This window comes from Lasioglossum baleicum, chromosome 3 (assembly GCF_051020765.1).
Source record: "Lasioglossum baleicum chromosome 3, iyLasBale1, whole genome shotgun sequence".
Classification (NCBI taxonomy): domain Eukaryota; kingdom Metazoa; phylum Arthropoda; class Insecta; order Hymenoptera; family Halictidae; genus Lasioglossum; species Lasioglossum baleicum.
The window spans coordinates 3,971,850-3,984,528 of NC_134931.1; the positions used below are offsets into that span (position 1 = coordinate 3,971,850).

General features: G+C 39.2%; 1 protein-coding gene across 3 annotated transcripts in view; it reads left to right on the plus strand.

The window, feature by feature from the left end:
* Dyl (transmembrane protein dusky-like) overlaps positions 1 to 12,679 on the plus strand; it is a 48,439-nt gene that overhangs the window by 11,271 nt on the left and 24,489 nt on the right. The window contains exons 1-2 of one of the 3 annotated variants that reach the window (XM_076447599.1): positions 5,129 to 7,549; positions 9,204 to 9,283. In XM_076447599.1, the coding sequence (XP_076303714.1) occupies positions 9,215 to 9,283 (69 nt within the window). In that variant the 5' untranslated portion in view covers positions 5,129 to 7,549; positions 9,204 to 9,214. Of the gene's footprint in view, positions 1 to 5,128; positions 7,550 to 9,203; positions 9,284 to 12,679 lie in introns of those variants that run through there. The other 2 variants (XM_076447600.1, XM_076447598.1) reach the window with 2 other exon arrangements.

The window sequence follows — 12,679 nt, forward strand, 5'->3', positions numbered from 1 at the left end:
ATCTAAAACATACACAGAGGTTGTCCGGAGGCAAACAGGTGGCCCTGGTCTCTATTCGGGCCGCGTGACTAACGAGAGAAAGATTTTGGTTTCGGGAACGAGATTCTAGGGTACGGTCCTATCGAGGCCCACGATGTTCGATCAGCTTTCGCGGCCGAAAGATTAATTTTCGGGGCCGCTTTCTCCTAATAGCCCGTCGTTCTACCGGGTCCTGATTCCACTTGTGATATCGCATTGTTCACACTGTGGTACCCGCACGCCGATTATGCGCAAGCAATATCGTTTTCGCACTGGATTTCCTTGCGGTTGTATAAGGTCCGATCGACACACTGCAACCTCTTTTTTTTCTGTCGAAAAAATAAAGAAGGAACGAGAAGAAGTTCGAGAAAGTCGGATGCTCGGGACCTACTTTTGTGACGCGGTGACGTAGACAAGGAATTTCTAACATTTTTAAGTCGCTCGGAGGTCGAACAGGAATTTCGTATAGCTGCCATCTGCGAATAATCGTTCTCTTCTCTCGGCAGCTGCGTCGTTGTCTCTCGAAACTGATTTTAGGAATCTGAATGATTAAATTGTGAATTTCATGCACTTCTGAGAAAGGGAAAGTGTAATAGTTTATAATTAGACTACGTAAACAATTCTTTCATCCTTTAATAATTTGAATACGTTGGAAATAGTAAACTCATGTTTCTAATTTCTCTTAATCTTCATGCTATTTTAAATTGTACCTACCCATTTTTGCCATTATTGCACAAAATCCGCAATCTATTTATAATATATGGTCGAACAGTAATAGTTTATAATCTACTGCCGTCGCCAAGACATTCAAGAGTATTTCGTATGCTTTCCTTCATTATTGTCAACTTGTATTTCACCTAACATTCGAACTAATACGATATTTATTCGTTCATCTTGTGGCATTTAATACATGTTGAACATTTTGATTAGATTGTGAATTTTATGCACTTGTGAAAATACGAAATAATAAAATTATGTCTGGTACTAATGTACTAGATGTTCATTTAATTGAATAGTTTTATTCATTGTTCTATTCGCCGAGACTTTCGAGTTGAAAGTGTTCTCTCGAATATTTTTGCTGGTAGCGCGTGCAATGTCGACAGAAAATTCCAACAGCTGAGTCAGGAGATATCCAAAAAGTGAGATGGCTCATGATGACTGGTAGAGAGCTTCTCCGAATATTCGTATGGGTTTAGTTAGGTCTTGGAATTTCGGCGAGTATGAGTCTTTGTATCGTTCGGCGCGCAGATGAAAAGGGAACGTGATGAGAAAGACGATGGAAGTGCAATCGCACTCGGAAAAAAACTAGAGAACGGAAGAAGAGCGAAATGGTTAGTTGTCCGTATTGGGGCGAGTCGAAATTGCCAGGAAAACAACCCTTGCCTTGAAAGGAATTTTTAAACGACCGTATATTCCCTTCGCAACCGTTGCGCTCAGCGGAAAAGGTTTTCCAAATGTACGAACCATTTGAAATATATGTATGTATCTTTCGGTGTGTAACATAAATTGTTAGTTAAGAAAAGCGAAGAACACCTTCGTCGATATTCTTGTTTATCCGATAAAATGAATATAGAACTAAATTTCGAAATAATACGATTACCACTGTGATTGGTTTTTTAATCAACTTTCATATTCCATTTACATGCAAAGAAGCGCCCCATCGGAGTCGACAATCCGCCGCATTTCGAATACTACCTAATAAACAAAATACAGATTGAACTTTAAAATGTGCGCTAAATTTATTATTCAGAGTCAAACATATAAACGAAATTTTTCGACAAAACAAACTCTGAACGGTTCTAAAAATTTAATAATTGGGAAACTACACGAATAACAAGGCACACTCTATACACTTTAAAAAATGAACGACACAAAATAGCGATTGTTTAAAACCGTCTTTTTTTCGGAGACCATCCGAACAAGATTTTTCAGAATTTGTTTAACAAGCTGCTGGGGGTTATGTCTGCAATTAGGGGAGTAAAAGGTGCCGCTGCTCGATTTGAGGATGCTGTACCAACTACAATTTCGGGATTAGTAGGGAAATATTGGGAAATGCAAATATCGGAAGCAGAAGCTTGCAAATGGGAAACATTCACTCGCACTTTCACGCATTATCTGCCGCAAGGCGTTATCCCCGCGTATAACGACTACCATAATCCACTTCCGGATGGACGAGTTAACGCAATGCGGGTGAGGAATCTGGGCCAGACCGCCGCGCCGCGCCGGTTGGCTTTTCTAGTCTTGTTCTTATCGGTCGTGGTGTTACGCAAATCGAGGTACGCCATGCAATTTCGAGAGTCGAAAACGAAAGTAACACTACGCTCATATATCTCCTCATTTCCTTCTATCGATCAAACATTCACCCTGGATGAAAATTCTATTACTACGTTATCTACAAAATTATCAATTTCTACATTAATTTTATTCACACTGGTTAAAAATGATTTCTGTTTTTAGAAACCGATGTTAGCATCGATATACATCATGGGAACGATGAGTTAAAAAATTAATAATGAAATCTTATTGTACAAATCAGTTTCACTTCAAATGCACGTTTTTGCAAGTCAAATTCAACCTTATGCAAATCAATGACGTATTAAGAATATTTAAAATTAATGATTTATGTATTTACACACATGTGAACGGTGTCGTTACTACAAGAGAAACATAAGACGTAATACTCAATACGGTTGCCATCAACTTCAAATTAATACGTTTCGCGTTCCGCTTGCACTGGAGCGTGACAATACCGCTTGCGCGTATTTAGGTAGCTCGCCATCATCCTCCGCCATCTCTCGTATCCACGAAAGTAGAGCGTTTTATAGTAAGTGCGACCAGGGCTCTGGGTTACCCGATATACATTGTAATTAATGTTACACGATAATTATGCAAATTGCACACTTGTCGCGGCAGGATCGCTCAGATGAAAGACGGTGGCGAGATCTATCGCTCCGGGCTACGATCTACGACTGTGATACGCCATTTTCACGCAGCTGGAGCTGCTGTCTGTCACTTACTCTCTGCTCCGGGAATTTGAAAATCAAACAAAATATCGTTCAATCAGATTTTCTGTCAGATACACATTTTCGAGAAACATCATAATTGTTCTTAATGTTTTGGAGACTCGACTTCTTTTTCACTTACATAAAACAATTAATTTCTTTCAAAATATTTTGAGTATCTACAATAAAACTATCTTTAGAAACTTCGTACAAGCTATATTTTAACGAACATCAATTTATAGCAATGCTACGGAATGTTAAACAATGTTTCTACAATTTAGATATTTTCATTTTGTCATCGTTAATAAGTGGACTGCGGATCTTTATGCGAAATAAAAATTTCTTACTTGATTTGGTTGAGAATAATATAATAAGATGCTTAAATTTTTCTAATATTTTTGCTATTTCAAATTACACTTGTTCATTTTTATCATAAATGCATCAAATCCGCAGTCTACAATATAATAATGTATAGACTGCGGATCTTTATGCGAAATAAAAATTTCTTACTTGATTTGGTTGAGAATAATATAATGAGATGCTTAAATTTTTCTAATATTTTTGCTATTTCACATTACACTTGTTCATTTCTGTAATAAATGCATGAAATCCGCAGTCTATATATTCATAAGCTACAATACATTGATGTTCCTAAATTTTTATGATCCGCCCACTGTTCGAAACGACAACTGCCCATTTCCGTCAGAAACGTATAAAATCCGCAGTCTATTCATAAGCTGCAACGAATACATAGATGTTCTTAAATCTTTTAAATCCGTCCACCGTTTTAAACGGGAACTGTCTATTTTCATCAGAAACGCATAAAATCTGTCGGTTGATAAATCTTGATTCACATCAGCGTTATCGACAGGAATAACGAGCAACCTACATCCGATTGCAAGAAAATGATCTAGATGCGAGCCATGAAGGTTTCCATTCTGCTGAAAAATGCATAGCTCAGATAACAGTCTCGGGTACACGCGAACCGTAGAAAGTACTTCGGAATTTAGCATTCCGCGAATGATAACCTCTCGGCTCGGCCGTGTGCATCGGCCCCCGGGAAAACGCTCGCGATTTTCGATTTGCGCGAGGCGACTCGAAGCGCGACGGACCGGTATGGAACAGGTACGGATGAAAAATCGTGGTACGTCCACGATCGGACTTGTAGTAGAGTAGCACACGCCCTCGTTTCGGTTTTCTCCTCCTCCAGCGATTTATTGAAATCGAACCTCCTCGAACGGAAATGACTCGATCCATCGTCATTACATCCACGGGTTCCGGCCGTTTGAACGTTGACCATCATTCGAGTCACGATCCACACCGTGTTCCGCTCGAGAGGGAAGAACGAGCGAAATATATTTTTCGCAGACATTCTTCCATCGTGTTTCAGACACCGACAACCAGCTGACGCTACGATATTGTTACGTACACCACCACCCCGGCCAGTTTCTGTTCTGCTGTTTCTTTGTTTCCCTACGTGTCCCGCCGTGAATTAGTTTCCCGGCGAAATCGGGTTTCCAACGGGATAACTGCGGATCCTCGTTCTCTTCGTAAACTCGCCAGCCGGGAGTTTTCGAATCCTGGTAAATATGGTGGGACCTTGTTTATCCGAACCTCCGATGTCTCATCCCAAAATGCTTAATGTCCGATTAGAATGCGAATGTTTTCGCTTGTTCCAGAGGTGGGCATTATTTCGCGAAACAAACGTTTCAAAAATGGTATTGAATATTTTACATTTTATTTTGATTAAAGGAGATAGTGTTTTAAATAAGATATACAATTTCGAAAATAAAATATTTCTATTCGAGCAATCTGAAACACGAAATAAAACTTCTTCGCGTCGTTATGATACTCCGAGAAATCTTTAGGATACTAATTACACTCAAAAATGTATTGGATTCGAACCATTATTTTCGGCAATGATATTTAAAATTGAAGTCGAAAATAAAGAGACAATACAAGTATTTTGAATATTCTTAAAATAAAATATACTATTTTTAAAAATTACTGCATCAAATAAAATAGTTTGAAATAAGTTGGATTATTTACTATTTACTATTTGAAATACTATTTTACCAAGCTCCGGGTAATTCCTGTATAAAGCTTTCTGTAAATACTTGGAATGGTTAAACTTTATCAAATGTTACGATGCAACCACGATCTGTCGACATTGAAGATTTTATACAGAAATAATATACCGGTCTAGAATAAACGGTTCCGAATCCACTAAACTCTAAAGCAAGCAGATCACGTACGCCGACCCTCAAAAATACGGTGCATGTTATCATTTCAATCCAAATAAAATATTCCTCGGGGAAATGAACGTTTCGTTCACAATTTTATATTCTGTCGCTGAAATTGGCAGAGGCAGAGATACGCTCCAAACATTTCGAAAAATATTTCACTTTTAGTCAATATAAATACTTCGCTTTGTAGTCGTTTATTTACTGAAATCTATTAAAACAACTAATTGCAGTGTAAAGGGAAACTAGTAATGGTGGATTTTCATGCAAACAAACATTATCTTCATCGATTTCGAAGAATAGCTACCGAATAGAAAGTTTTTGGTTTTGTGAAAAATTTCAAGAAAATAATACACTCGGTAAAATAAATCTCCGTACACCTTTTAAAACAGAATAACTTTTTTATAATTATACGAAATGTGTGACCTGATGTTTTGTAAGCAATTAGAAGCATTGGTTTACTGATTGACGTGCAACAAATATTTTATAAGAATTACAATTTACAAGGATGCATGCAAAAATGAAAAAGGCACTTTTTAAAACTTTTTTATTTGGGCCCTTAATGAAAATTTAAAATATATGTTTTGTAGATCTATAGTAGTTACACACCTGCTGAAAATATCATCGAAATCGATGAAATTGTACGGAGACTTATTTTACCGAGTGTAGATTAAAATAAATCTTAATAGTAATTCTTCCCTCAAAGCCAAGCCAATTTCCGCGCAGACAGTGAATAGAACAGCTCGCATCATAAGTCCGTTCGCATCTGGTTGTGTCCGAAAGAAGACCGCGAGCCCCAAAATAAACACTCCTCCCCGTTCCTTATTTAATGACTCTCGCGCCTCGTTCCGAGCGTCTTTCACCTGTGCCCGGGGAGCATCGTTCCGTGGGACGGTGGACAGAGAGGCATAGACTTGACAATCGAGAGGAAGAAAGAGAAAGAGCAGGCCGGCAAGAGAAAAAAGAAAGTGGGAGACGACGAAGCACAGTATCGAAAAAAGAAGAAACAGAAATCAGGACCTTAAATATCTCTTTTTAAAAAACAATTCCTGAAGAAATAAGTGAATTACTTTAGTGGACTGTTAAGAAATAGCTATTCGAAAAAATTGCCATATTTGTGAAGTCCTCTGGTGGTGTCCAAAGAACAACGAGAGCCCCAAAATAAACGCTCTCCTCCCATTTCCCCATTTTTGTGCCCACAATTATGAAAATGGTCCAAGTCACATATATCTTGTTTCGAGATATTTAAAGGATTACAATTAAATAAATCAAAGAATATTTTTATACTACGTAACATTTTTAATTTAGAATTGAATTAGTCTTGATTAATGAAAATTTATTACAAGTGCGAAATTTTGTGTGAATCTCATACGAAACATGTCGTTGTTTTCAAAGTTTGAATTGACTTAGACCATTTTCATAATGAACACTAAATGAATTCCATATAATGTTGAATTAACAAGCACTATCTAACGTTTCATTTTTCACAATAAACATCATGTGAAATAACTGATAAACTTATTGTTTTTTTTAAATTTTGAGTTAGACCACTTTCATAATTATGGGCACATTTAATGACTGTCGCGCCTCGTTCCGAGCGTCTTTCACCTGTGCCCGGGGATCATCGTTCTCCGGAACGATGGACAGAGAGAGACACAGAGCCGGGAGACGGAAAGAGAGAGAGAGAGAACTGTTTACCAAGAGAGAAGGAGAGAAACAGCTACTCGGCACGGTATCAGAAAAAGAAAGAGCGAAAACGGTGGCAGAGAGCGGTCGGCACAAAGGGAAGGGGCCGGCTCGCGAGCACGGTGGGCCTGTTTGGGGCCCACTGAAGGCGGAAGGAGCCGAGGAGGGGTGATCGTGCGGCCAGAACACGATCGAGATTGTCAGTAGGTCACTGGGACGTGGCTCGTGGCCGAGACGAGCGTGGCTTGCACCTTCAGTCAGTCCCCGTTGGCCAAGGTAGCCACCTCTGGGCCCGTAGAGTCGAGTCGCCGCGCAGACAGAGACAAACGCACACTTCCTCGGGCCCTCGTTTTTTTTCATTTTTTTTTCGTTTCGTTTCGTTCCGTTTCCACGAGGGAAGCACGGTCGCGGGGCCCGATGAGGAACAACTGACCCACGGCGCGCATCACGGGGTTCATTCGCGAGACCGGGGGTGACTAATTACACCAGGGGAAACGGGACTAACGAGGATCCCCTGAGCGGAGGAGCCGACGCCAGTGTCTCCAGCCGAAGGATTCGACAGAGGTGCATCGATCTGTTCTTCCGGTCCCGGATCTAGAGGTGTGACTATCGATTATCGATGTCTTATTGATACTTAAGTGGGTACCACCTGGCCGGACTGGTGTCGAGAAATCGACCTTCTTGTGGAATTTTTTCCGAAGTAACGGCTATGTGAAGAACTTCCATCTTTCGGGAACGTGTACACGTAGCTTCTCACTTGATTCTGCAATTTTTTTCACCTGGAAATATTGCAAAATGGCGGAGTTATACATTAACCCCGAAACTGTGTGCGTTGGAACATTGCTGCTGGACGAGACGAACTGGATCGCCTAAAATGAAACATTTTTTTTTTATTCGCCAACGAGAACGTGTTACCCACAATATATCGTAGGATTTCATAAAAGTTTGATCATTATAGAAACGGCGACATGATTTGAGGACGAAAAATCAACTCTGAACGGTTCTAAAAATTAAGTAATTTCGAATCTAAAGGAATAACACGGCATTCTATACACTTGAAAAAAATCAACGGAACAAAAAATCGATTTCTTAAAACCGTCTGGCAGGTGTACCTTCTTAATGATATATCGATAATATCATTAGAACATCGTCAAGGCGAATGAAACGAGTACTGCATTAGTAATGTAATCGATATACTGTCTTCAATCAGTAGACAGCGGATTCCATGCATTTATGAAGAAATTAGTTGGGTGAAATATAACGCAATAAAAGATGAGAAAAATTTTAGAATATTGCAATGTTGCTTTCAATACAACGGAATCGTTAAGGGATGAATTCAATTTTTATTTTATTCCTGCTTCTCGTGATCAATGCAGAACATTTTTATTTCACATAAAGATGCGCAGTCTAGTAATCAGCTCGAACGAAAATAACTAGAATTAAATAATAAATCATTACGCCTTACACTTCGACGACTCCTTTCTCCGTTCGCCTTAATGATACCTTCAACACATATCATCGATATATTATCAAATTATTGAGACATATCGATATTTATTCGATAACAGAATATAGTCACACCTCTAGCCGGGTCGTTCGCGTTGATGTCACTCGAAGTTTTCATACTTGTTGATCGCGAAGATCTAATATCGAGCTCTTTGATGCTCGGCCTCTCGCAGTTTTCCAGTATTTCCGGTCTTTCTTCCTTTATCTACCAGCTCGGTACGGGAAATTTAATTTTTCCTACATTTTTTTCTCCTCTTCATCTTCTTGCCCTTCGCTCTCCCACCTTCCCGCACGGTTAAACTTTATTTCCTAGCCAATTTCAGCGGAAACGAAGCTCTTTTCTTTCTCTCTGTCTCTCTCCGCGTGCACGGACTTTGAATCTCGCGAGATTGAATTCCCCGAGCTGCGTTAGAGACCAAAGTTCTTCTTCTTCTTCTTCTTCTTTCGACGTGGCGACGCGCCGCGGACCCGTTTTTAATTAAGAAGTTTTAGTTTTGAGAGGACGATGCCGGTTTGTTTCGGTGGATTGTGCGTATTCGATCAGATCGATCATCGGACGCTTAGTTGTCCGACACGTTTCTTCAGATTTTGTTGGCAGTCTTTCCATAGGCTCTTCCCGGCGAGTTTCAGGGGAACGTTCGATCTTATTTGTCGAACGATGAAAGTCGCGTTTCGTCGATCGGTTGCTCGACTTGTAAACGTGTTCGCGTGTGGCCACATTGATAGCCAGCCCCATTTTTTATTGCAGAGAGGATACACATGATGGAGAGGACGTGGCGGAGTATACGGAAGACAGCTTTAATCTTGTTGCTGCCTTTGTTAGTGGCTGTGAGTAGAATTTTTGTATTTATATTTGCTCCCTGCCAGTCTCGCTCGATGGCAATGAAGACGATCGTGCTTGATCGTTATCGGCTTTACAAATCAATTTTGCACTGTTCTTCGGATTGATTTTTTAAGGTGAAGATCGGCAAAATTTATTTTTCGTTCGACATCGCGGACACGATGTTTAGCGCGTTTTATCAAAATTTTTCAACATTGCTTGGTTAATTGTCGAATTGAACGAGTGCCCCACTATTCACAGATACTTTAATAATTTTAATAATTATCGTTCCACATACTTTTATGTATTGCTGCTCGTTTCAAGTACAAATTCAACAATTTCCAAAACGAGGCACTTACTTGTCTAGTTATGAAGACTGTTGCTGAAGAAATTCGAACGTGTTAGTGGTTTTTATGCTCTCCGAGGATTCTTCTATGATTATTAGTAGGTTTCATCGAAAGAGACATACAGTGACACCCATTAATATTCGGACATTCCAAAAATACGTTTTGTAGATCTGTGCCAATTATATGCATTGTGGAAGCTTCATCGAAATCGGAAAGACGTAAGAATCCTCAGATTTATTGCAGTTAGGGGCCGAAAATCGTGAAAACCTGCAATTTTTATCATCTTTAAACGTTCGCAGCTCATCGCAACTTCAACCGATTTTGATGAAATTTTCAGAACATGTTCAATTGATACAGATCTACGAAACGTGTTTTCCAAATTTTCCCTATAAGCCCGCATAAAAAAGTTCTTTGCAATTCCGACATTCTTTCGAAAAACTTTTGTCACGTTGTGTAGGAAATCAATTGAAGGGGTGGATGGATAAAGGTGTCGAGTAACAAATTGTTTGTTTCCTGTAAAAAAGTTTTTAGCGAGGTATGTTGTCTTTTTTTGACGAATGAAGATAATAACACAAATCAATTACAAATATATATATTGTTATGGTTAATCTCTAATACAAAAAGAAGATAATAATTATCTTCATTCATCAAAAAAGGACAACATATTTTGTTAAAAACTCTTTTACAGAAAACAAACTTGACACCTTTATCCATCCACCCCTTCAATTGGTCTAACTTCTCAAAAAAAGTTCAAACCGCATGGTCCAAGTAGAAAACAGTCTGTAAACAGCGAGGCTTGTCTGCAGAAGTGTAGAACACGCTCGACAGAAGCTCGCCGACAATACGGCACGAAACACAACACAGACAACTGCATCAATAGATTCACCTGTTTTACGCAGCGCGACATAACGGTCACCGTACGAGCTGTCTATCACTTCGAACGAGGATAACAGCCGCGAGTAGTAATCTCCATTCGCTCGAGGATGAATTGGAGGACACGGACGTAATAATACCGATCACGGTAATACGACAATCGATTATTTGCCAGAACGCGACCGGCACTCCCACGAAACTAAGTGGTCAACAGCGATTTATCGGCGAGAGTCATCTGTTACTGCGATTTCGCTGTTTATGTACCAGTCACTACCTCTGATGTTCGAACACTCTTAAAAAGACGATAACTTTTTTAACCCTGGTCCGTCCCTCGTGTCAATTTCACACAGTTTTCCCGAAAATAGTTATTACGGTAAATCTATAGTCGCAAAAGCCTCGGGGAGGTTCGTTTGCAAAGTTCGTAGACGGACAGTATTTTTTTGAGCTTCAAAGACCGAGCCGAACGTAGAGAAGGACAGCGCGTGTAAAGAGAGAGCGTCTCTTTCTTTCCCATAGGCTGTCCTTCCTTGCGCCCGAAACTTTCATCGTCAATTAAACCACTAAATACAGTTGAAATGACATCGTGTTTGGTCTTATTTTAATCAGAAAAATGCCACAAATATATTAGTGAAAGTTTCATAAAAGAAATAAGTAATAATAAAAAAATTTTTATATTGGTATTACATTGTGAGGACGCACGGGCCTTTGAACTGTGCCGGCAAGTGCGACTCTCCGCGTCGCAATAGTAGTGGTTCACACCGATATATCCGAGTCGAGATCAGATTACTACAGTGGAGGGGATATTCTTTTTGCGCCCATCGTGTAACACCTTTTTGCGTCGATAGAGGATTTACTGTATTAGACTGCAGATCTTTATGCAAAATAATAATATTTGGCATTGATTGTGAGAAGCAGGAATAACATACAAATTGATTTCATCCCTTAACGATTTTGTTACATTAAAAGCAACATTACAACATTCTTAAATTTTCCAAATCTTTTACTGTTTTATATTTCGTACAATCAATTTCTTCATGAATGCATAAAGATCCGCAGTCTAGTTGTTATAATGCGAAACACATAACCGTTTAGAAAAAATAATTATTTACCTTGTTATTTAATTTGCCACCAAGGGACCGATTCAGTTCGTGAAATTAGGGACGGATGAGTGTTAATCATTCGGAATCAACTTCTGGTTTCATCATCGTCTGATGATGATTTGCACAATTAATTCCTTCGTTGATTAGGCTCATGGCAATTGTCCAAGAAAAATTCGCGTTGACTCCGTACTCGAGAAGAAAAGAAAACGGGGCTGGTTTCATTGATACACCTAAATGTCCGTCGGCTGGACCGCTATTTACGGGACACGCACGTGTTGGCTGAGATACAACACGACGTTAATGCTTCTGGGGAATCACTATAGCCGCGGGCCCTAGTTGTCCCACATATTGTCGTCTGCTCGAAGACTTGATCGGACAGTTTGCACCCTGAGCGGGGATAAGAAAATGTTTCCGCAGAAACTCATCCCTCGGAGAGAATTCTATCGTGTTGATTTTATTAGGTATTATAGCAACCCCTTTGGAGCTTTAGTGTATTAAAATTTCTCTTAATTCTTCCATTATAAGTTGAGTGCGGATCTTTATGCAAAATAAAAAGTGTTTGCATTGATTGCAGGGCACAGGAGCCAAATAAAAATGGTATTCTTCTCTTAATTATCCTATTCAGCTTCAACTAATACATCGATGTTCTTAAATGTTTTTCATTTGTCCACTATTTTCAATTGCAACAATCCATTATTGTCATAAATGCATCAAATCCGCAGTCTACAATATAATGTATAGACTGCGGATCTTTATGCGAAATAAAAAATGTTTGCATTGATTGCAGGGCACAGAAGCCAAATAAAAATGGTATTCTTCTTTTAATTATCCTATCAAACTGAAACTAATACATTGACGTCCTTAAATATTTCTAACATGTCCACTGCTTTCAATTATATGTAGTTATATGTATTTCTGTCATAAATGCACAAAATCGGCAGTCTAATTATAAGCAACATCCAATGTGAAGTAAACACTTGTTTATTTGGTGGGACGGATATGGAGAAATCAACTTGTTTCTGCAGAAAGTTTCCCACAAAAAAAGCTATGAGTAATCGTCTTCGTTTCCCGTGCATCGCACCGT